Source organism: Schistocerca gregaria, chromosome 2, assembly GCF_023897955.1.
Source record: "Schistocerca gregaria isolate iqSchGreg1 chromosome 2, iqSchGreg1.2, whole genome shotgun sequence".
In the NCBI taxonomy this organism is placed as follows: domain Eukaryota; kingdom Metazoa; phylum Arthropoda; class Insecta; order Orthoptera; family Acrididae; genus Schistocerca; species Schistocerca gregaria.
This window is the reverse complement of record NC_064921.1, coordinates 737,755,491-737,781,774: the sequence shown is the minus strand read 5'-3', so window position 1 is coordinate 737,781,774 and position 26,284 is coordinate 737,755,491. Positions and strand designations below refer to the sequence as shown.

At 38.7% G+C, this 26,284-nt stretch overlaps 1 protein-coding gene across 4 annotated transcripts in view; it reads right to left on the bottom strand.

Moving 5' to 3' along the window:
• LOC126334894 (WD repeat and HMG-box DNA-binding protein 1-like) overlaps positions 1-26,284 on the bottom strand; it is a 207,963-nt gene that overhangs the window by 42,699 nt on the left and 138,980 nt on the right. For all 4 annotated transcript variants that reach the window (XM_049997594.1, XM_049997595.1, XM_049997598.1 and 1 more), the window contains 3 exons: positions 18,364-18,584; positions 9,730-9,936; positions 6,423-6,593 (listed from right to left, as the gene is read on the bottom strand). In XM_049997594.1, the coding sequence (XP_049853551.1) occupies positions 6,423-6,593; positions 9,730-9,936; positions 18,364-18,584 (599 nt within the window). The remainder of the gene's footprint in view (positions 1-6,422; positions 6,594-9,729; positions 9,937-18,363; positions 18,585-26,284) is intronic.

Sequence of the window (26,284 nt, the reverse complement as noted above, 5' to 3'; positions counted from 1 at the left end):
TTTCTAAATCGCTTTGCAGCTGATACTGGTCTTCGGATGACCTTACTAGACGGTAAATTACAGCATCATCTGCGAACAACCTAAGAGAACTGCTCAGATTGTCACCCAGGTCATTTATATAGATCAGGAACAGTAGAGGTCCCAGGACGCTTCCCTGGGGAACACCTGATATCACTTCAGTTTTACTCGATGATTTGCCGTCTATTACTACGAACTGTAATGTTAAAATATGTGGGCACTCTCATTCGAGGTGATCAATGCATCACAATCAAATACCTCATCACACAACTAGATGTCTCTCTTGGTAGTGCTGACACTCGTCCACCAGTTGGACTACTCAAAGGTGTGTGCCTGCTGAGTTCCTCATCGCCTAACAGAACTGCACAGAACTGCTTGCATGTTATGGGGCTGATCATGACAATATTTAACAAATATCATCTCAGGTGATGAAACAAAATGGCGATCCATGGAATGGTGCCACACTACCTCAATTATGAAGAAAAAGTTCAAAGTTGCACACTCAGCTGGTAAAGTCACGGCAATGGTCTTCTGGGACCCCGAAGAGGTTATTGTGTTTCATGTCCTTCCTCATGATGTAACGAACTCTGAAGTGAATTGTGCTACCCTCAAGAAATTCAGGAAGCGTCTTCATCATCACGAAAATGCAAATGAACGTCTCCTTATGACAATGCAAGGTCTCAAGTCTGTGCACTCAAGAGGAATCACAAAACTTCATTGGCATTGGACCCTAGAGACTATCTCACACCTTCTATAATAAAGAATACACTCCATGGGAAGCAGTATGTGGTGATGGAGAGGTTATTGATGCAGCAAGATGTTGACTCCAATGTCGACCAGTAAAGATTTGATTATATTTACTTTCATTCCTATTGATCCATAATGAGTAGGTCCTCCAGGATGTAGAATATGTCAGAAAAACAATAATACATGACAAATATTTACAACTGAAACAAATAAGCTAATGTACCTTCCACAAGTCCCAAGTGGAATGACTGTCATTTTTTTTTAATAAACCCTATATGAAAGAATCATTTTACAAACCCTAATGCACTGAATTTAAAATAAAAAAAGTTTTTTTTTATTTACAAGGTAATAAACATGTAATAGAACTACTACAATACTTATTTACAATGAACACATTACTGCACTGAAATGGTGAAGAAGTTGCTTACACACACACACACACACACACACACACACACACACACACACACACACAAAATCAGTTGATTCTACTGAGAAATTCATCAATGCAGTAGAAGGAGTTGGCCACCAAAATATCCTCTAGGCTTCTCTTTAAACTGATTAGATTAGAGATTAGATTAGATTAATACTTGTTCCATAGATCATGAATACGACACTTCGTAATGATGTGGAATGTGTCAGGTTAATGAAAGATGTCTGTACAAGATATAACATTGGTGGTTAAGCTGTTTACAGCTGCTGGCAAGTTATTGAAAATGTATGTTCCTGAATAATGCACACCTTTTTGTACAAGAGTAAGTGACTTTAAATCCCTGTGAAGATTATTCTTACTTCTAGTATTGATTCCGTGAATTGAGCTGTTGGTTTGAAAAAGTGATATATTTTTAATGACAAATTTCATTAAGGAATAAACATATTGGGAAGCAGAAGTTAGAATCTCTAGTTCCCTAAACAGATCTTTTCAGGATGTTCTCGAGTTCACACGACATATAACTCTAATTGCACATTTTTGTGACCGGAAAACTTTAGCTTGGCTTGACAAATTACCCAAAAAATAATCCCATATGACATTATGGACTAAAAGTAAGCACAGTATGCCAGCTTTTTCATTTTTATATCCCCTATGCCTGACACAATTCACATTGCAAATAGAGATTTGTTAAGTAGCTTCAGCAGTTCTGTGGTGTGCTCCTCCCAGTCGAATTTATTATCAAGCTGTAATCCCAAGAATTTAACACTGTCCACTTCTTCTATATGCTTGTCATCGTATGCTAGGTATATACTTGTGGGACTCCCCTAACTAGTTCTGAGCTGCATATAGCGTGGTTTTTTTTTCCAAAGTTTAGTGACAAGGAATTGGCTGGGAAGCAGTGATTAATGTCCACAAATATTTTATTAGCCGATCTTTCTAAGACTGCACTTGATTTGCTATTTATTGCAATGTTTGTATCATTGGCAAACAAAACAAACTTGGCATCTGGTAATGTTACTGATGAAAGGTCATTGATAGACATACGAAGAAGTAAGGGCCCTAAACTGGAACCTTGTGGGGACCCCACATGTAATTAGTTCCCAGATGGATGGATGTTGCTTGATAGCACAATACATGTCTCTTTCCTAACAACACCCTTTGTTTCCTGCCATAGATTTGAACCATTTTGCAGCATTTCCTGTTAAACCACAATATTCTAATTTACTTAAAAGGATACTGTGATTTACACAGTAAAATGCCTTTAACAGATCACAAAATATACCAGTTGTCTGCCATTTTTTGTCTAATGAATTAAGAACATTTTCACTGTAAGTGTAGATAGCCTTCTCAATATCAGAACCCTTTAGAAATCCGAACTGCGACTTTGACAGTATGTTATTTGAGATAAGATGGTTATAAAGCCAATTGTACATTACTTTTTCTAAAATTTTTGAGAGTGGTGGCAACAGTGAAATTGGACAGAAATTTGATGCTATTTCTTTATCTCCCTTCTTAAACAGTGGCTTAACTTCAGCATATTTCAACCATTCAGGAAATATTCCACTGATAAACGACTGGTTACACAGATAGCTTAATTTATTTTTTTGTAATAATATGTTAGTTAACTCAGAATCACATTCTTTAATTAATTTTGTTGATATTTCATCATACCCACTAGATGTTTTTGATTTTAAAGATTTTATGATGGACATTATTTCTTCTGGGGTAGTGAAGGTCAAATTCATATTATGGAAGTTATTTTGTTGATATTTCATCATACCCACTAGATATTTTTGATTTTAAAGATTTTATGATGGACATTATTTCTTCTGGGGTAGTGAGGGTCAAATTCATATTATGGAAGTTACTTGAAATGTCTGGTCTGAGGTATTCCATAGCAGCATCTACAGAACCTGACAACCCCATCTATTCAGTAACAGTTATAAAATATTTGTTAAAAAGTTCTGCAACACTATACACATCTGTCACCACGTATCATTTACTCTTAATGCCACTTGTCCCTCTTCATTTGATGCAATAAAGATAGCTGACATTTCACACTGAATGAGTTAAAATTGGGTAGAGTTGAAATATCTGCTGATTGTTGAAAATTCTTAACCAATAGCTGTTTATGCTGATGTAATAAGTTAGAATTATGTTTTTTTGGTTTCTTTCGCAAACTGAAGGTTTGTCTCAGTCCTAACCTCTCTTAAAATTTGTTTTTTTTATCTGTCCCCCCCCCCCACCCTAAAAAAGGGTCTTTCCGGAACCCTATAACCACTGGTATTTTATCAGTCATAACAGTGCCTCCACCCTTTAACTTTCCTGTTATTTTCCCAGCCAGTTTACCCTTCCCTTTCCTGTTGAGGTGAAGGCCATGCTTCGTCTAATCCCACCTACTGCAAGAATCAACAGCAACTACACCAGTGTGACCCTGCACCCGACAAAAAGCAGCTGTTGCAACTTCAAATTAACTCTCTTGATGGAAGAGTTCAAATGTGGTCGGTCATGGCGCCCAAGAACAGATACATACTCAACACTAGTATGCTCCGATTCTGATGCAATCTTTGCCAGGTCACACTCTATACTGTACCCAGCAAGATCTCTGTCAATACTATTACCTGGCCCACCCACTATAACGACAGTGTCTTCTTTAGTGAAATTTTTTCAAAGTGATCCTAAATCCTCTGTCACCTGCTCCAGACCAGCACTAGGTTTAAAAACATTGGAGACCTGGTATTCTCATCCTAATTCATCCTGCAAAAGTTGGCCATCACCTCTTCCATAGGAACTACCTAACAAAAACACTTTCTTTCTCTTTACTGATTTCCCTACATTCTTACTTTTCAATTTGCTGCTGAAAGTTTGTTGTGCCCTTTCTACACCTACAACTGCTCGAGGCTCACCAGCTTCTAACTGAAGCAACAGGCCAAATCTATTTTCCACGTTCTAGGCCTGTTCCGTCTGTTGCTACTTCCCACCTCTCTTTACCCTTCTCCCTCCTAAACCTGCCAAGATCTCCTATGGCCTTGCCTAACTCAGCCTGAAGGGTGGCAATTTTCCCCTCCTGTTCTAGTATCCTCCTATCTCTACTACATATCCTACAAAACCACTGATGAGTCTCATTTACTTCCCCTATTCCCATGCCACTACAGTCACCTACATGGAAAAAACTACAGCACCCGTCACACCAAAGCCCCGACCTAACAATTCTACAGCAATTCAAGCATTTTTCACGCATGATAAACATAATAGTTTATTAAGAATATGTCAGTTAAATTACAGATAAACACAAAAATATGATTCCACAAATTTGGCCTATACACAACTGTGTGTAAACAAAAACAACAGTGCAAAGTTTCTGAAAGAACAACTAAAACTTTATGCTCCTTTCCGGAAATGTGAATTAAATAATGAAGAGGTATGCTACAGTTAAATTGCTGGACAACAAAATTCTATAGATTTGCTGCGGCAAAACATAAACAGAAAATATGACTATGATCTTTTCACATTTTCTGCCATATTACGTAAAGAAAAATGAAACCTTTAATGGTACGCTTAAAAGGCACACTAATACACCTATTTACCACATAATCAGTAATAAACTATATGTTTTATAATCTAAAATGACTTAACTTTACGAGAACACCAAGACTCGCACTAGTCGCCTGGCTGCCAATTCTTGGTGATATTCATAAGAGCATATAGGCCCTCCCAGTAAGGTGCTGTAAGGCTATCGCATTAAATGGAGATTATGCTGAGAAACAGAGTTTTGTAGCCAAAACAGCGGGGAATAATATGCTTTACTGGAATCCAGGATAAAACCAATCTGCTTTCAGAAAAAATTGCATAACTTATTGAACGGCCCAATAAATGTGCCTCAACAGTATTTTACAGTTTTCTACGAGCAGTTATTTTTATGCTAAGCCATATTTAATTTACAGAATCTGATTCAGTTTGTAATGTGACAAAGTGGGACAGCACTTATTGAAATGACCAATACCAGGCCTAGTAAAATTTTTGATGCCATAGTCACGTATTTTTCTTGCACATCCTATAGATATATTGTTTTGGCTATTTGTATTTTTCCTTCTATCAAGGCTTTATTTTCAAATCTGTTTGATGTCAGCTTAACTCTCAATTTCTGATTCAATATTGTTACTCGAATTAGTTGTTTACAGAATGTTCTACAACTGTTGGCATGTCAATAGTTCCAGAATCGCACCTCAATGTTTCCTCACTCTAAATGGTTTGTCTGGGATACAACAAACACAAAAAAATGTTAACAATACAACACTTGGAAGTAATTATTCTGTAATTAAAACATTAAATGAAACACTGTTGATAAATGATACACGAGCCATTTAAACAGAGAGGTCATCATATATTTTAAATTGTAATTACAACAAAAAAATACATTTAATGTGCAGTAGCTGACAATGTGTGTAACGTTTTACAAGACATTGACTAATGACTGTGACTTAATTAACCTGCTGTTCACAATAGTGTAAAAAATACAAGCAATTCTTTAAAAACTATTTAAGATTGTGTGGGAGTGATCACATAAAACAGTTTCATTCCAGTCTTAGTTCAGTTTAGTGTCACTTCAGATGTGAATCAGTGCCTGTAATGTTTGTGAAGGATGATGTAATTTCTGGTTTTATTAATATAAAGGAGGCCAAACTTAAAAGTCTTGGCAGTGTAATTCCCATGTGAAAAAAGTCCCTAATTACTAAAGTTATATTTGCAGCAAACCAAGAATAAGAATTATTACCCCAATAACAATGGACAGAAATTTAAGAAAGCAGAATTCAACTATAACTAGTAATATTACACAACATATTTGAAAAAAGTAGTTAATTTTTCACCTCAGGAAACCCCTAATGATGAGCACCACCGTTCCCCTACAAAAAGTTGGGTCCTCAAAAATTACTCAAAAGATGGTGTTATTGTATCTTTATTTTCCCCCAAATTTCCTCTATTGATCTGTTGTCATTTTCCCCCTATTAATGATTTGTTGCTCTTAATTTTTCAGCAATCTGACACATTGACACTATTTTATGCTAAGCTACATACTGACTTATACCAAAGTAGTTTCAGTAACAGCACAAACAAATCCAAGTGCTTGATACAGAATACAGTATCAAGTGTAGTGGTTACCTGTTTTTAGTACAAAAAATGAAAATAATAGGCGATATTGCTGAGAAGAAAATCTACACTATACCTCCTTTTCTTTTTCTTCCCTCCTCTTCTTCTGCAGTAGGTCTCGATATCTTTTAAGACCCTCAGTTGCTAACTCTTGTTGTGTCACACCTGGAAATTCCTTCTGCAAATTACTCTTCTCTTCCTCAAACCAGTTCTCAAAAGAACCTAGCTTCTGCACACATTCACCATTCTGGAGGAAACAAAAAGAAAGACATTCCTTCCCAAAATTCTGCCTCTTAGAGCATATACAGAAACAATGAATAACACAGAAATTAAATTAATGCTGCAAGATAATACTTACATACCCACCAGGCAATACTGATAATGACTATTTCATTCTTAATGAGTATCTAAGGCGTCATGAAAGGGCAGATCAACAACAAGATTTTTTTAATACACCATTTACCTCTCACCACGCTTTGTTGATACTGACAAACCACTGGATGATACCGAATTAACTGTTATTTTTATGCCCTGCCAGTTAACAAGACAATTTATGAAATTGACAGAGTATGATAAGCTGTGAAATATGGTTAGGCATCCAGTTTACTTTAATAATGTTCTGAAAAGAAGTGGTAATTGCTCAAGTTTTAAGTATCTCTAAGTTATAAAGCTGAGGTCATTTATGATATCCTCCCCCCCCCCCCCCCCCAGGGTGATTCAGCTGCCCCTACTGTTGTCATATTATGCAACCCGCAGTGTTATGTCTGTCTTCATAAACCATGACAAGAGTTCCATATCCTCTTGTTCGCCAGCACAAACTATTAGTAATAGAGAAAAAATGAACAGAACCTTTTTGGAGGAGATTTAATGTAATTAAATTTTGTACTGGGATATGTTTTCACTGAAGGTCATGGTTTTCAAGTTACTCAAGAAAAACATGCAAAAGCGACCTTTAAATGCACCTCCACCTCCACACTCATCCCTCACCGGTCAGTATTTCTAGTACATTGTTTGTGGCACCACCTCCTATCACCACAAACATTTTCGAAACACAAACTATTCCTGATATTTGCCGTTTTTTGGACTCTATTGACTGAAATATTGCACCACCAGCATAGTCAGCTATTTCGCTAATATCATTAATGGAAACGTGTCCCTGTGAGTATTGAAAGAAAAATGACTTTTGTAAATGTTATGCTCAAACTAATTACGGTGACAATTCAATCCATCCAAACCTAATCCTTACGAGCACAGTAGATTTGTAGTCAGATGGCCTGGCTAATACAACAATGTAACTGTTTATTTTATGCTGTTAAAATTCACAAAACTGTTATGTAAAATTTACACAAATATCTGTTTTACAATCTGTAAGTGCTCGACTAAGGCGGTGGCATAAACACCAGTGAACGAAGACCAAAAAATATCAAATGTTGGAAATAATTCACCAGCCGCAAATTTTTGTACAGTGAGGGAGTGCCATGTTCAACATACTAGAGATACTGACTAATGAGCAATGGAGTGGGGGTGTGTTTGAAGGCCATTTTTGTACATTTTTCTTGAATAACTCAAAAACTACAGCCTCTAGCAAAAACATATCCTGGTACAAAGTTAACTATATTAAATATTCCAGAAAAAGTTGCTTTTCATTTTTTCTGTAGGAATAGTAGTTCTCACGTAGCAAGCAATATAATATGAAAATCTCATGCATGGTTGATAAAGGACAGATGTAACAATGTCAGTTACATAAAACACTGTCAGCAGGGGGAGGGCAGCTGAATCACCCTGCATATGCCAAAAATGAGTGCTAATACTTCTTTGCACCAGTTTACAGTAGAGACAAGTACACAAAAAAGATATATAAGCAGACAACAGGTAATAATTTCACTGAATCTACTTTAATTTGTAATTAAATTACGGAAACATAAGCTCTAGATACCACAGTGAAGCATGCCACGTTCCAGAATGTGTTATGGAGAATTTCATGTCCAATTTTAGTTTGCATCAGGAAATGCTGTCTGCATGTGCTGTCTGCATGCATTTTTGAGATATTACTTTGTATGGCACTGCTGATTCCCCCTACTTCCACGCTGCCTGCATAATGTGTATTTTCTTGAGTCTTGTGATAAGCACTGACCTATCATAAAGCAACAAATGAGCTAGGTGAAACAGCACATGCCTTTAACTTGCCGTGGCACTGTGTTTAATCTTTCCAAAATTTTTAATGTTTTTTTTTTCAAATTTTAAGTAGCAAACAATATCAATAGTATATTATGTGCAAATAATAGCAATGAAATCGTACAGTACAAGTATTATAATAAATGTGTGCAGTGGTATATAACTTATAAGACAGCAATAAGTAACACGGGTACTTAGTGTGGTTTTAGCAGCAAAATGTTAAGGTAATGATATATATACACACACACAATTTTCCCCATTATATTCCACAACTAAACACAAAACAACTAACACACCTTCTGGTTGAGCGTTAATAAAATCGATGAACTGCAGGGACAGATTCTTGACTGGAAATGGAGGGATAAAGGTCTTATGAACACATGTCCAGAAAGCACTGTTGGTACGGTAGATGGCACTGATGACAAAGTTCCTCTGAACATGTGCCATGGGTTCCATTTGTGTTGCAGGCTATGTGACTGACTTAGCACATTGTAAGCGGCAAAATGGTCTGGTATTCATGTCATGAACAAGCTGAGATGGTATTTGTGTATGGCCAAAAATGCAAACTGGTTTTGGTGTAACCATGCTGCCTCTTGACTGCTTGGCCATACAAAAAACTCCATCTAACCTTGTGCCTGACATTCTACTGCTTACAGTACGTGCGCCAGTCACACAGCCTGTAACACATAAGGAACACACAGCATGCGGTCGGAAGAACTTTCATTCACCAGTGCCATCTACTATGGCAACAATGCATTTCCGGACACATGTTCATAGGGCCTTCTTTCCTCAATTTCCAGTCAGGAATCCATCCCTGCAGTTCGTCATTTTTATTAATGTTCATCTGTATAAAATGAAACTGGTATGAAATTCAAATACTCTACTTTTGTTGAGATGCATTTTTTCAACATATGATGATATTGCAAGATATATTTTGTATGGTTTACAAGTTTTTGTATTTGTGGTTGTTGTTTTTCTTTCAGGAAATTTCAACAACTTTGGGTGCCAAGCACAGATTTCTTTTAGGCTCCTGTTTGGATGGAATATAAACAGCTATTAATGAAAACCCAAAAACTTGTAAACAATCAATTTATGAAGGAAATCTGAGGGATTACATCTTTTGTATTTGCTAGCAGAGGGTTTTAACCTCATGTTTTTGTGTCATACGATGCGTGAAATGGAAAACTTTGTATCTCTGAAAGCTGCACCTGTTCTTGTTGTTGTTCTTTTTGTTTCTGTCTCACTTCTTTGTATCGCTTCATAGCCTCTCTCGTCAACTCGGAGGAATTCATATCCGGAAACTCTTCCTGCATTGCTGGCCTTTCCTTCTCGAACCACTGGACGAAAGGAAGTGGACTCTTCCTAGCAGGTTCTTGGGCATTTGAAGGCTTGCTCATCAATTTTGTTTGTTTTGTCTGTACAAGAGAATAAAATCACGTTATTGACACCTGTTTATAATGTAATCTCATTTGTGCTAACAACTGGTGAGAAATATTATTATTATTAATTATATAGACTATCAATGATAGGTGAGGCTGCAGAATTGCAGCAAAGCGTATTCATGCCCACAAGAAATAAGATAATTGGATCTAAAAGGAGAGGATATCATACGCAATTTAGAATCAAAATATAAAAATTCTTTCCGACAATAGAAAGTCCAGAACAGAATAATAATAAACAGACAGGCATAGTGAAAAGGCTGTTAAACATTTAAGCTTTCACACAAAAATGTCCCTTTTTTGGAAACACACACACACACACACACACACACACACACACACACACACACACACACACGGCAATCATAACAGGCTGCTGTAGCCCAGCTCAGGGCTTTTCATAACAAATTATTTTCAGCTTTACACACAGATAAAGTATCCTCAAGTGTATTTCACATACAATTTGAAAATCTTCATTCTGTAAATACTTTTGTCTTTTTTATCACGACAGCCTACAGAGCAAACCAACAATTTTAGACTGAATAATTACAATTTCAGTACACTTCCAAGAGATTGTATAAGGCGTCCATCTTAATGAATATTTTACTGTTTGAAATGCATTACGATTATATTACTGTGGATGACATGAGATCTCTTCAATGGCTCCAATTTAGATTTCAGACACTTGAACAATCTTGAAGAATATTCAACAACACTGCAAAGTTATCCTTATTGGCCACACCTGTATACTCATCTGTAGTAACACAATGGGTGAAGTGGAACTATTTAAGTGAGGCCAAAACGAATACAACAAAATGCTTAGTCCCTCATGTCACCATCTAAAATTAAGATTTTAAAGCAAAAGATTGAGATCAAGCTTTGCGATGGATTAATTAGACCTTCAACTTCTCCATATGCCTCACCTATATTTTTGGTGCCTAGGGGACAGGGCAAAGATTACAGACCAGTTGTTAATTATAGGTTCTTCAATGGAAAGGTTATATTGGAATCAATTTCCCTTCTGGATCTCTATATCTGCTTTACTTGGTTTACTGATGGCTCCTATTTTTCTGTGCTTGATTTAAATCAGGCTTATTATCAAATACCTTTGGGTGAAGATTCCAAGTCCATTACAGCAATTTCCTTTTTGGGACATCTGGTTTCTAAAGATGGAATCAGAATCGATCAAGAACGTACTTCTGACCTTGGGTAATTTCCACCTCCTAGGAAAAAAAAGGGGGAGTCATCCTATTTATTGGGACGGACAATTACATTCAGAAGTTTGTCCTTAATTTCGCTCAGTTGGCTGCCCCCTTAATGATCTTCATATGACGGGATGCGAATTTGTATGAGTATAGAGCCAGCAGGACGCATCTGAGGTGATTAAGGTAGCTCTAACTAACCCACCAGTATTAGTCATTCCTAATTTTGAGAAGAGATTCATTCTCCAGACTAGCACATGTTACACCAAGGTGGCCACAGTCCTTTTACTGGAAGATGCAGGTCGGAGATGACCTGTTGCTCCTGCCTTGTGAACATTGGTGGGACCTAAAGTTTAAGTATTTGGTGTATGAGTGCGAGGCTCTGGCTGTTCTGATGGGTCTTGAAAATTTTTATTTTATATTCAACATAGAGAATTTGATCTAGAGACAGACAGACAGACAGACAGCCCTTGAGCTAGGATTTGGGCTGCCAAGAAACATTGGCGGTATGGACGTGGGTAATCCATATATCTGTCTTTCGTTTCAAGCTTCACCGTGCAGCTGACATGTTCAGCTGCACATCTGACGAGAGCACCCATGACCGGGAAATGTTGTTCAGTCATCAGGTCTTCTGTTTTTAAAATGTTGATTGAGATACATCAATTATTTTCTGATCTCAGGAATAAGCAGGAGCAAGATCCATATTTCAGACCTATAAAAAGGCGGTTGTTGGCGGATGAGGAACTTCCTGGTTACTCCTTCTGAATAGGTATACTTTGTCGTGAAGTTGGGATATTAACCAGCCCAAAATTTGTTTACCTGTTGAACTAATGCCATCTGCATTTTTCACAGTTCCTTATTAGGTGGGCATTTGGGCCTCTCTAAAACCCTTGCTTAGGTCTGTGTTCGTCTTACATGCCCATCCTTGTACAAGGATATTCATCAATAGGTTCAGGAATGCGTCTCTTGCAAAATGGCCTATCCCAATCCCAACACATGTAAAGGCTTACTGCATTCTGAATGAAAGCGGAGCCCTGTGGAAAAAGCATTAATTGATTATGTGGGTCCCCTGCTCAAACAAAAGCTGGGAACTGTTATACATTAGTTGTTGTTGATGCTTTTTCTCGTTCTATGTGGCTTTTACCAAGTACAGACGTTACCACCTTACTAACTATTCGTCAGTTAACTCGAGTATTTTCCAGGTTCGGTTAACCAAAGGTGTTTATCAGTGACAATGCCCCTGCCTTTGTGTCACCAGATTTTAAGCAGTATTGTTATGGCAATGGCATTATGCACCTCCTATTACCCTCAACCTTCCTTTTCTGAGACAGTTAATAGTAATCTTAAGGCCGCTTAAATTATTTATCACACTAAGAATGACACCAAATGGGACATTTCCATGCCTTGGATTAATGCTGCCTTCCATTTGCCCCAGTATGAGGCTTCTAATGCAGTCTCTGTTGGTTTAATATTTTCTTACTCCCTTAATTCTGCCTGGCTAATTTGTGGAATATAAAGAATCTGTAGTCTGAGCAGATTACCACTTGTCTGATTAAAGAAAACTGTGATAGATCCAGGAAAAGTATCGACCTAGTCCATCACCATTAAGAGAGAGGCTATTATCAGGGAAGGAGACTCATTTGTGGCTGAGTTGGGGACAAGTTTTTTGTTCGGAATTTTGGCATGGGTGGTAATCAGGGTATGGTATTACCAGGAAGCTTGCTCCCAGGTTTGTGGGACCCTACGCCATTGTTAAGACCTTAAGTCCCTTTAATCAGCTAGTGCCCAACCTGGTGACTGGAAAAATCTTGAAAGTATATGAAAGGCAAATAAAAATCCAGATAAGTGATTCATTTCTCTCCTCCTATTCTCATTAAAAAATGAAGGTGAGGTTTTTGGCTTGAGTGGGGGAGGTCGAGCCGTGGCGGCTTGTTTCACCTTCTCCTGTTGATAACTTCTAGTTGGCATCTCACCAGGTGGTGTGTATTACTCCCTTGTGCAGTTATCGTTGTCCCGGCCACACTTCTTCAAAAGTGACCACTGGAGTGGCATCCGGGGCTATGAACAGCAGTGTGGCAGTTTAGGTGTAGCCTTCACACAGTGTGGAGCTGGGGCCCGTGGCAGTGCTCTGAGTGATGGACACACGGTGGGGATCAGCATGTCTTTTCCAGGTCGTTGTTCACTCTTTTTTGCCAGGACTGTGTAGAAGACAAAAGGTCTGGTTCATTTATGCCACGCATATCGGTGTGTTCAGCTCTGTGCACTGAGTTCGTGGTCTGCAAGCCATTTGAGCAGATGTTCCTCTTTACGTTCATTATGTCGTCATACAGTCCTTTTCTATTTGACCCTATGTGATTCTAGGACCAATTTATTGCCTGTCTGCTCTGTGAGTTTTTGGAAGTGACTTGTGTTAATTTGCCACAAACATGCTTCTGCATTTTAATGTTTGTTTTCAGTATGTTTTACAAGCTAGTGTGCTCTCTGGTGTTGTTATTATCCAGCCCTTTAAGTTTGTTATGACCACCAGCTAATTGCTAGAACCTTAGTAAGTAGCTATTTATATTCCTTCCTGGAGGAATTTACAGCTCTCATTGAGTAGTCCTCTTCTACATCTTTCATTTTTTGCAAAGCTTATTTCCATGGGCATACGACCTTATTGGAAATGTTCTCTAAATGCAATTGTGGTTAAACAATAACTTTCACTTGCAGTGTAATACAGTGAGACATTTTTAACAGTACCTACTCAGTTGCCAAGAGGGTTTTCCATGTTGGCAGCTTCTTGCCACTTGAGCCTGGCTTGATTGTGGCCGGTTCTCGAGTATTTACTAGCTCATGCTGCTATTGTTTGCAGTTGTGAGCCTTATCTGTCTGTGCTCAAGTTGAGTACCTTATGTTATTTCACTTACAATGAAAGTGAAATTTTGCTGTTTGCCAATAGAACTAGGATTAACTGGCATAGCATACGGAATTTTCCCTTTAATGTTCTTGTTCTTTCTAATACATGCTGTAACCTTGTTCTAAATTTTATTGTAAATTATTTGGTGTTTGGGTCAACTGAAAGGCAAATTGTCATGTCTTGTTAACTAGTTAACATTTATCTTTTTTTGGGGGGTGGGGGACTGCCTAATGTATTATATTTGAGCTTGCTTGAAGCAATTTATCTATAATTCAGTTTTAGTTATTTTTATTAGCGAGTCTTTAATTTTTTTTAAAGGCCAGTGTTGTTAAAGTTTTATTTTCTTACATCTTGTTTGAAGTCATTATTATTGTAATTCAGTGACTGTGTCATTCACCATTTTAATGCCTTCAAGTCTGTAAATTGAACATAGGCAAATTAACTTGCAGTTTTCCTACCTGTTTTTCTTAAAGAGCAGCTAAAAATAAATAAATAAAATGTTTGTTGTCAAAGGGATAAATGATGTATGTTAGAGGAGCCTTGTCCTTCCTTGTGTTTTCCCTGATCATGGTAATTTCTGATTTCACTGTGACTGGTAAGAAAACATGAGGTTACATTAAATCAGAGATGAACAACAGTTTGTCAAATACCCCACGATGACCTGCTGTGTTACTTGTACAAAATTCATATTAAACAGTAACTGAAGCCACTGGACCACATGGTGCGACAATTTTGTGAAAGAATTATGAGAAAGATTAATGAGGAACCCAATTTCGTTGGCAAATTATGTTTATTCCTATTTGAGCATGTATGTAAACTACCAGAATTTCAGATACCGAGGAATGGATGAATAGCCATTACACAGCATAAATATTAGAGTTTGATCTCCTGTAACAATGAAGGGTGTAATGGACTCTTACTTCTTTGAGGATAAGTGAGAGGATGCAATGTAAATATGTGGATATGCTCAAGACTTTTGTAGCACAACTTCAAAACTTTCTCAATGTTCATAACACCTTGTTCCAGCAAGACAGATCCTTGATTCATACTGCCAAAGCATCATATTTGTCAGCTCTAGTTTGGCGACTTTCATTGACCTCCAAGATCACCGATTTGTCTGTGTGCAATTTTTCTTGTGGGGTGACCTCAAAAGCCAAGTGTATCCCACTTGCTCAACAACAGTTATCATGAAACTGCTGCAATTCCCATGGTATTTGTTTCAAAGCACCATGAAAAATCTCAGTATTCACTTCCAGAACATTGTTTAGTTAACTTTGTTGTGTTGTAGTTATGACACTTGATGCCATGTGATTTGCAGTGTTCTTTCAACAAAAAACCACTAAATTCGTTTTTTTACATATGTGAGATTTACTTCAAATTTTCCCCTTTTCTTTTGCAGCACTATGTACTGTCAAATAGAGAAATGAGAATATCAACGGATCCTGGCTTCCCGTACTGCAGCGAACGACTGTTGCAGGTAGCAAGAGGAGAACCGCACCGGAAATGACCGCGGAGAAGCCCTCGGACGTTGGCACACCAGGTACATATAGTCTGCGCCCGCGAGCTCGGCTCCACTTCACCACCGGCAATGGAGTGTGAAGCTTTGACAATGCCAGCTACTCGTGCTGGCGAAACGTCAGAAAAATCATTAGATGAACGTCGGTTGAAGAACCCGAGACAGAAGCCAATACAACAAGTGGTCACGAAAGCCTTAACAATTTTAATATCAGAGTACTGAATGAGGGGGAAAAATGAGTTACCTTGGATACTTAAATTATTATTATTGGCATTTGAGAATGTCACACTTTTACATTTGTTTTGATCCAAAAAACATAGATCCAGATAATTATACTGGTCCTAGATACATTGTGTGGTAAATAAGTTAAAAGATGTACGAGAAGGAAAAGCATTAACAATGAAAAATAGAATTCACATGCAAAATTTTTTTAATGAATTAATGTGATATAAGAAGAGGTAAGGGACAGATTGGACAATCAAGATGATACAAGAAAAATGGAAGAAAATTGGAGATTACAGTTTCATTGATGGTACGGTCATTAGAGACAGACCACAAGCGCAAATTAGATGAGAATGGGGTAAGAAATCTGCAATGATATTTTCAAAGGAATCATTTCAACACTTGTCTAAAGTGATGTATACAAAAGCACTCCGTCTTCAGGCCACGAATGGCCTACCGGTACCATCCAACCACCGTGTCATCCTCTGTGGAGGATGCGTATAGGAGGGGCGTGAGGTCAGCACACCGCTCTCTTAGTCGTTATGATCGTATTCTTGACCGAAGCCACTACTATTCGGTCGAGTAGCTCCTCAACTGGCATCATGAGGCTGAGTGCACCCCGAAATTGGTAACAGCGCATGGCGGCCTGGAAGGTCAACCATCCAAGTGCCGACCACATCCAACAGTGCTTAGCTTCGGTGATCTCACGGGAAGCGGTGCATTAACTGCAGCAAGGCCATTTGTTTAAAGATCACGAAAAAATAAATCAAGTTGGCTGGATGGAGAACTGAACTCTCCCAAATGCAAAAGTCAGTGCCTGAGACACACATCGCCTCACTTGGTAATGATACAAGAAGAAGCTAAACTCACCGTAAGAGAAAAAAGTAACCACAAAACATGACTGATTATGAATGTTGGGGCGAGTCCTGCAGCAACAAAGAGAAATGCTGAAAATTCCATATCCTTAATCTGTCAATGGACACACACACACACACACACACACACACACACACACACACACACACACACACACACACACACACACAAACGGGAGAACAAAAGAAAAAAAATCTATTCACCAAGTGGTGGGAGAAGAACACAGGAACATGAACACGCACACGCACACGGAGTGTGTTCCCCTGCTACCACTTGGTGAGCAGATTTTTGTATATATACATTTACATTACATTATCACTAATTGCTTATTTTCATTGTTACATACCAATTATGTATGTCTAAAAAATATAGCACAATGAAAGCCACAATTGCTCTACGTTTTCTGGAGGAGGATTCAGAACTAAGACAGTGAACTAGTTCAAAAGTTTCTCAGCCAACTGGTTATAATAAATGAAAGCTTGAGTCTGATTTGTTTACATTTTTTTAAATAACAGAAACAACACCTGCTGCTGAAGTGGAATTAACCTGAAACATTTACTCAAGACATTATCATGAAAGACTCCTCCCTACGTTGCAACATCTTTCCCCCTTGCAAACGCACATGCAAAAAGTGACGTGATGTCCACCTGTGAGGGCTTCATCATATTAAGATTCTTTTCACTCATTGATCAATCACTAGTCATAATTATTTTAATTTCCAACATTGTTTACACAGAAATGAAGTTGTGCTTCAATGTTACATAGTGGTCTCAATAAATCACTTTTGAAATTAGAACTAAGAGTGAATCTCCTATATCTAAGCATCTTTATGAATTGACTTAAGGTTTTTAGATGACACTGCTAAAAGAACCCGTCTGGAATTGAGATAAAGTACTTTTTGGCAACCACAGAAAAACTATACCACTACTGCTGGATGAGAATTTAAAGCCCCGTTCCTCCCTAGTATGGGGCCAGAGCCTTAACCACTACCCTCTTTATACGGCATTGCTGAATATGATTTGAACTCAGGTCTACACTCTTCACAACTAAGCTGTCTCAACACTCCTACTCGACCAACACAAAGCTTCAGTTGCATTTTCCGAGGCCTTATCACAGAACAATAAAGTGCTTCTGCTGCAAATATCTATTAAGTTGTACCTGTACGGACTTTTGAGAAACTTCCCCCCCCCCCCCCCCCCCCCCCCCCAGTCTCTCATTCCCAAAAGTTTTATTTAATGTTTAATTTCTAAGTGAATCATATTTTTATTAAACTGCATAATATTTGTCACATCATCTTTCTGTTTCAACTTCATAGAACTTCGTTTTTAATCTCTTGTCATTTCTATATCAAATAACTTTCTGCATGAAATATCAGATACATTTCTTACGTGGCAGTAATATCTTAAACTACTTCAATTAAAACAATGAGGAACAAAATCTGAAATTTAAAGTATGTCGGGTACATCAAATATAGAAGAACAATGAGCAAATTAGAGCTAAGTCACATGTGCACACAACACACAATTACTCTGCATATAAAATAACATGGAGTTTTCTTGTGTAAATTTTGTCCTGTCCACAAACCTATCAGCAAATTAAGTATGATAAAAGATCCAGATAGCAATTATTGGTACACAAAACATGATACTGCACATTTTGGTGGAGATTAGGTTTGTAAAAGATCTCTATACCTTCACAGTTGGTTGTGCTGTTTCTGTGGAATTTTGTTTGTTCTTGGAATTTTGCTTTTCAAGGAAAGCATTATTCATATTCTCTAAGCCCTTGCCAATTTCTTGTCGTTCAACATTTTTTCTGAATGGGTTATGTTTCCGTTGGCTCAGCGACAATGTCGGCCGGATTTCAGGCACACTATTCTTTCTTTGCTTAGCAGCCAGCAGAAGGTTTCCATGTTCTGAAAAAAAGCAACACACACCATTCCTGTTTATACGGGATCTATTATTTGTAGCAACTCAATAGCATTAATGTATTTAAATGCAAACATTTTATGCATGTAAACTAGCTTAACATCAACAAATCCGGAAGCAGAATTTTGGAATCAAGTAAGCTTTAACGTCAACCAAATTTGAAGTTTCTTTACAGAAACTCATAAAATTAATGTTTTAGGTTGGATTTTAATAAATAACAGCACTGTAATATCATAATGATGTCATTTCATTGTGTTGCAGATAAAGAAAACATTCATCCTTGACTTCTTTTCACATATTGGAGAACCTTATCTGTGGATTCGTGTTTTGTGTCCATGCCTGATATGAACATGTTAGTCATAAACAAAGCCAAGTTCGGTAGGTACTAAACACAAAAGAAATGATAAGGACAAATACTAGAAATTCCAAGAACAGAGCAGGATCAGGATCAAGTTCATTATCAGTATAGAAGCTACGCTTGAATAGCCTGGGCTCATGCAGAATGCTACCCTGACAAGGGTATCCAGTGATTTCCTCCTCCCAGGGTATCTAGTGATTTCCTCCTCCTCCTTTTTTAAATTATCTCCAAGTTTTCCAGGCAAATTTTTGTATTTTTCCAGGGTCATTTTGTGTTTAGTCACTAACCAATTTTGGATGATTTTACAATAAAATCTACAACTTTTGGCAATATACATAATGGGGGTTATGCACTGATGGTTGTCCGTAAATTAAGGTCTCCTATGGTTTTTCACGTAACGAACATTATTTTATTGCAAAATCAATTACAGATTCTGAAAGCTTGCACTTTTAACTACTTTTCAACATAGTCCCCATGATGATCGAAGCATTTTTGGAGACACTCCAGAAGCTTTCTCATACCCATGTTGTACCACTCTCCTGCCAACTCATGCAGGAAGGAATGGGCAGCTGCCTTCAGCTCTTTGATGTTTGAGAATTTTATCCTCCCCTCCAACTGTTTTTTCGAGTTGGGGAACAAATAGTCACTGGGAGATAAATCATGTCTGTATGGAGGATGGTCAATGATTTCCCACCCAAATTTGACGGTGTGGTCTGTTGTGCTGGTGACCTGAGGGCGGATGTTGTCAAGGTGTAAATGAACTCCCTTTGTCAGCTGACCCCTCCTTTTGTTCTGTATAGCCCAGTATAGCTTTGTTAGCGTCTCGCAGTATCCTGCTGCACTGACTGTTGTAGCTCTTTCCATGTACTCAACCAGGGGGACACCTTTCCTATCCCAGAATACTGAAAGCATCACCTTCCCCACTGATGGGCTTGCTTGAACTTTTTGATGTTTGGAGAACCAGAATGCTGCCTTTGTTCTAATAGTTCCTTAGTCTCCAGTGTGAAGTAGTCGCTCCTAGTCTCGTCCCCAGTTACAATTGAATCCATAAGTTCCTCACCCTCTTCCCGGTAACAGTGCAGCAACTTGTGGGCACTTCCTATGCGCTTCTTTTTGTGTTAACAAGTGAGAATCCGCAGCACCCACATTCCACACACCATGCAATACTTCAAAATGTCCGTCAAAATCTTGTCCGTGATAGTGTTAGAGATGTCGTCTATCAGTTCGGCAATCTCTCGCACAGTCAAGTGCTGGTCTTCCTCGACACTGTCTCGTATGAAACTAATGGACGCCCACGGCCAGCCTAGTCGTGCACATTTGTATGACCATCTGTGAACTCCTGACACCACTTACACACATTTTTTTTACATCCCTACACTTTTCTACATACACATCAGTCAACTGGTGATGGATTTCAATAGGCGTTGAGCCTTAAACCACAGAAATCTGACCCCGGAACAACATTAACATCTGCTACGCCAAGAATGAGCATTGCAGAAAGGTGGGAACTGGCAAGAATAGTGGTGTGGAAAGCAAGAAAAATGGCGCTGTTGTCAGATTTAAGCTAGCTCGCTTCGTGCTGATGGGAGCTCATTGGAGACCTTCGTAAAAGGATGTCTTTTGTAGAAGAATGTCAGAATCTTGCATACCATACTCATCATAAACGTAAGGCAATCATTCTAGAAAACCAAGATATCATTCCCTGATACGTTGCACTGACCCAGAGCTTTTTAGGTTCTGTACTGTATGTCGACTTTCTGGAGCCATGACAGACTTATGTTGTCACTCAGACCTATTTTGAAGTTACTCTGTTTCTAAATAACTTGTGATTTGGAAAAGAAATCCTCATTATTAATTTTCTGCCTATAGACCGAAGGGAACAAGGTAACTGAGTGCTCAGAACCCTAGGGCAATTTGCAGGAGCAAACAGTAGGGATGCCATACTGGGATATGCCTGTCGCCAGTGTCAGTCACAGACCCAGCATGTATGGCACCAGTCATGGCAAAGCCTTTATAGCACCCTTAAGGCACAGAGAAGCCTGCTGACAGGTGACCGACCACAAAAATATGAGCACCTTGCTGGTGCAACTGCTTGAAAGTGTGCACAATCTGTGCCACTTTGATAAGGAACCTGGCATAATATGTAATTTTACCCACAAACGACTGCAGCTCTTTAAGGTTAGTGGGGGCTGGCATATTTATAATAACCTCAATGTGGTTGTGCTTGAGTGTAATACCACTAAGACAAAATGTGTCCTAGTGTTCAGTGCAGGTGCAAAGAAATTGCCCTTTTCCAACCGACAACACAAACCATTTTACTGGAGCCATTTAAAACACAATTCAAGGTTCTTGTGATGTTTTATGTCTGGTAGCCCTGTAACAGTAATATTGTCCAAATAACTAACACAGTGCAGAATACCTTGAATCAACTGCTGTAAATACCTTCTGGAGAATGGTTAAGTCGCTCTCAACCTCAAACGGTAAGCAACAGTACCTGTATAACCCGAATAGTGCACTAAAACTAGCAACTGACTTGAATCACCATCAGGTCGCAACTGCAGATATGAATCCTTTAAATCTGTTTTTGAAAAATAGTGGGCCCCAGCCAGTTTTGTCTATAACTTTGGGTAAGGTAGTCGAAAAAGATCATTGTTACACTGGAATTAACAGTGGACTTAAAAATCACCACAAATATGTAAACGACCTGTCCAGTTTCTTAATGACCTCCACAGGTGTTGCCCATTGGCTGGTGGAACCTGGGGATATAACACTAAAACCTTGGTCTTGAAGTTGTGCTAGTTCCACCAGAACAGCCTTACAAATTACAAACAGAAGCAGGTGAGCTTGACTAATTTTAGGCACCACAGAATGCTTCCGAGATATATGGGAAATAAAGTTACATACACATCCCAGCGATAGTTCAAAATGCTCCTTGTACAAAAGGCACAGTGCATCATGATGAGAAAAATGCACCGTGTCTGACACTAGATTATCTTGGTCCTCCACTTTGGATCCAAAATTGGTAAAGCTGTCTAAACCAGCAAAAGGATAGAGCAAAACTACGAAGATGTTTTTGTACTTAATTTACCAGCAACAGCTCTTTGAGGAGAAGAATGGCCTGCAGCAGTAAGGCAGGACCTGGCACTGGGCCCATTGGACCAGATGTGAATCCAGCCAGCAATGTGTATCCTCAGTGATTAAAGACACAGGAGTGTAGGTGACCAGTTGGAATTCCACAGACTGGTCGAACAAAGTTATGTCTAAAGTGGGCTTCTGTAGTGGCAGGGAAACTGCCAGCTCCACAACCTGCCTGAGTGGACCACAGTTTTGTCCTCGTGCTGCGACTGAGCACGCAACTGACGGGCAGCTTTATGACATATAATGGCCAGGTGACTGTGCTTGCCACAGGACCAGCAATCTGCTGCACGATGCAGGCATCCGATTATGGCATGCCAGCTGCCACGGGCAGGACAGGACTGACACTTCTTTGATGTGTGAAGGATGTTGCAGCACTGAGGCGAAAGGATTTTACTGATTTGCATTATTAAAATTACGAAAAAGCTCACTCAACACTGAGGAGGGAAACAGAATCACTGACGTGCTTAAGTCTTGCACTAGATGCTGGCGATCTGGTTGCCCGTGGACTTTGGTGAGACTTAGAGACATAATTAGGGGATAATGAGTTTGAATCAGCAAGTGATAGCTGTTTGTGACAATGACTAAGGGCTTGAGAAACTTTAATGTCACTGTATAAAAGCATGCTGAACTACTAAAATAATCTCAAAAGATTTCACAGTTTTAAGTAGTTCACGAATGTTGGGATCGCACTTGGCCTTTAGCTGTGACCTCCCTGTCAGGTGCAATGTGCACAATCAGGTCTTGAATGAAACTTTACCATTCTGGCACGTAAAATTGTGTAAGAGACTCCCAAGTCAGCAGCCCACACTGTGTATGACTATATTTTGTCTATGACACTGATTAAACTGGAGAGTTGCCACAATCAGTTGCACATGTTCACCGTAGCATTCGGTTGAAAGAGCACAAAAGTCACTGAAAGACAAATTACTGGGTTCCGACAACAACTGCAACTTCTGCACCACTTCATATAGACAACTACTAAAAGACAAAGATCGAAGCACACTGCTGCCTACCAGAAATGTTATAAGCAAAACGGTATAATTGAAGACAGCAAATGGCAGTGGGAGGTGTAGCCATGGCCACCACTAATGTTGCCTCAGCAACTGCTGGAGAGTGGCCTTCTTTTCTGCATGCCACTGCTCTTGAGCCACAAACCGTTGCTGTTGTTGCTGCTGCTGCACTGATAGCTTTTTCTCCGAAAAGTTCAAAACCTTGGTGTCCATAACACTGGCACAGGTTCCAAGCACATTACTGTAAACACAATGTAAGAACTCATCACCATTTTTGTGTCCGTGCTGAAAACAAACATGTAATCTGTAAACAAAGTCAAGTTCTTCATGAAATAAACACAGAAAGAATACCAAGAACAAAAACCAGAATATCCATCACAGAGCAGGATTGGGTATCTATATAGAATCTAGGTGTAATTTGTCAGAGCATGCAGTGTGCTGTATGACAGACTCCAATCAAGAAAGAGCATCATGTAGACAACTACAGCAATACCTTCACTTCCCGGAACTTACTGAGTGGAACTTTGACAAGATCCTTTGCTTGAGGCACACTGAGTGAATGTCAGTGAGGAGCCAGATGGAGCCTCACACGTGTCTTAAGCGACGTGGATGATGCTGAACAGGTTGAGAGAGGGAGTATCACAGTTCAAAGGCAGTGTCAGGAAATGGGATTTCAGGAGCTGCGGTAAAATTTGCCACTGTGGTGATCTGGAGGACCAACAACATCTGCTAGTCTGCAGGAATCTGCCACATATCTGTATTTCTGGTGATCCTACTGCAGCTAACAAAACAAGTCAAAACTGCTGAATACTGGGCTCTCCACAGAATATAAGGAGAATTATCTTGCTGTTTGTTTTTCTTTACTTTTTTGTCTGTATTTCATAAACTTGTGTTGTACACATAAATTCTTGTATTTTTACTCTTATTATTTTCTGTCTGTACGTTACCGAATTGTCTCTGAAATGGATAGACTTTGTGTAATTTCTCTCCCTCTGCATGTTATTCATGTTCTACCAGCATTCTAATAATTTCGTATCCTGGACAAACAAAATAAATAAAACCATGCAATATTCCTGATTCCATTGTCGTTAAAATAAATAAAATACATTTCAACTATTAAAACAAACAAATCATAAACTGACTCACTGCACTCTATTACAAGAGAAATGATCAAGGAAACATTTACTAAATAAACAACTAAGTAAACAGACATTATGTCTATTATATACAACTTCATTCTGAGTCTGCATTATACATTATTTAAGAAATGGAAAATAGTGGATAAGCATTCCTGAAAATAATACAAGTCAAAGTCAAAATACAACGAACAAAGACATAAGCAAATACCCTCCTATACACTGCATTTGCATGCATATTTGAAAATACTCGCAGCAGAGCAAAGCTCATAAATACCTACAATCTCATTAAACAGTTATTGTTGTGTCAGAATCTAGAAATATATGACATCAGAGGTACAGCAAATTAGTGATTTCAATCATATCTCACCAACCAAAACCAAATGGTAGAAATTACAAGTCTAAAATATACAAAAAAATTTACACTGATAAAGCTCTGATAATCTGTGGGGTCCCACTCAGTACAAGGCCTTTTCTTCTCTTTCCACATTTTATCAGTGACCTTCCAAGGAACTCTACCACAAACTATTAATGTGTTATTTACAGATGACACAAATTAGTTCTTCCAATCCAACTCAACTATGAAATTGAAGTACAAAAATTAGTGACACAAGCAATTGGGTCCTGCCCTCATTGCACAAGAATAATCTGTTACTACACAAAGCAAAACAGTTCATGTTCTCTTCTACAGACCCAGAAACTATCCTGCCAACATAGAACCCTTAAAAGTTAAACATGTAATTAGGCAGAATTTTTGAACATGTAACAACACAGAATTTCTGTGAATGTGGGCAGAGAGAACATTTTAGTGCAGCTGACTGCATGACTACTATGCCACGCTGTCTGAGTGGGAAGATAGGGAAACGGCAAAAACACTGCATTAAGCTGAGATCACGTCGGCTGTGCGGCACTGCGTAAAACCAAGGAAAGAGGTTTGGTGCTGCACTGCACGTTTGGTGTGGGTGTCAAACCATGTCATTCTGCACAACCAAGAACAAGTTCCGCCCTGTGTCAGTACATCAAAGGAAATGGTTTATTTATGTACACTCTGTTAGGACAGCATTTTTGGTTCGGAGTAGCACAGCCTGTTTGGCATGGATGTCAAACCATGTCATTCTGCACAACAAAGAACAAGCTCCACCCTGCATCAGTACATCAAAAGAAATGCTTCATCTGAACATGCTCTGTCTGGATGGCATTTATCGTTTTCTGTTTTTATTGACAGTGAGTGCATATACTTGAACACTGCTGCATGGCTATGAGCACTCTGCTACATTCTGTCCTTGTCTGCGCCATTCTGCAATGTTCTACACCACGCGTTTGTGCACAGTGCAGAGCCACACAGCACGGTGTTGCTTGGTGTGGATGCAGCTTTAGATTGCAAAGCATTCATGCAAGAAATATTGAACAGCTTCCCTGTGGATTGGTTTCATATTTCCCAACAACATAAATAACAAAGCAAATTTTCAGTATTATTTTATTATTTTAGGTCTACTTGAGACATAGTAAAATTTATATCTGGCATAAACTGTTGGCATACAGACAGACACAGACAGTTTCACATATTTTTGTTACTCAGGTTGCCATGTAATTGTAACTTATTTTGTGTCATTACTGAAGAAAAGTCCTTTCACACACATGTTGATCAAAATATTGTCATGTTTGTAGAATCATTATGGAGAAGTGGAAACTCTCCCAGAGGAAAACCCTGTAGAACTGCTGCTCAGTTTTTAACATAAAAGAATTTGTCTTTCAAAGGGGAATTATTCTGCAGATCAATCATTTCCATCTGAATATGCACAGGAACACTTTCAACTGAAATGGCAAACTGTCTCGAAAACTGCTCAAAAACTGGCAGTGGCCTGAAAACATTTAGAAAACTTCCTTTCCAATGCTACAATGAATTCTTTAACGGCAGTGAGCTCAGGGAAATGGATGGTTTTCTTTGTCAGAGGTGTCCCTTCCACAAGGTGGTTTTCTTCCTAAATGCACCCAATTTCTCCATCAAATCAAAATAGGTCACTTGTCACCTCACAACACCGTAC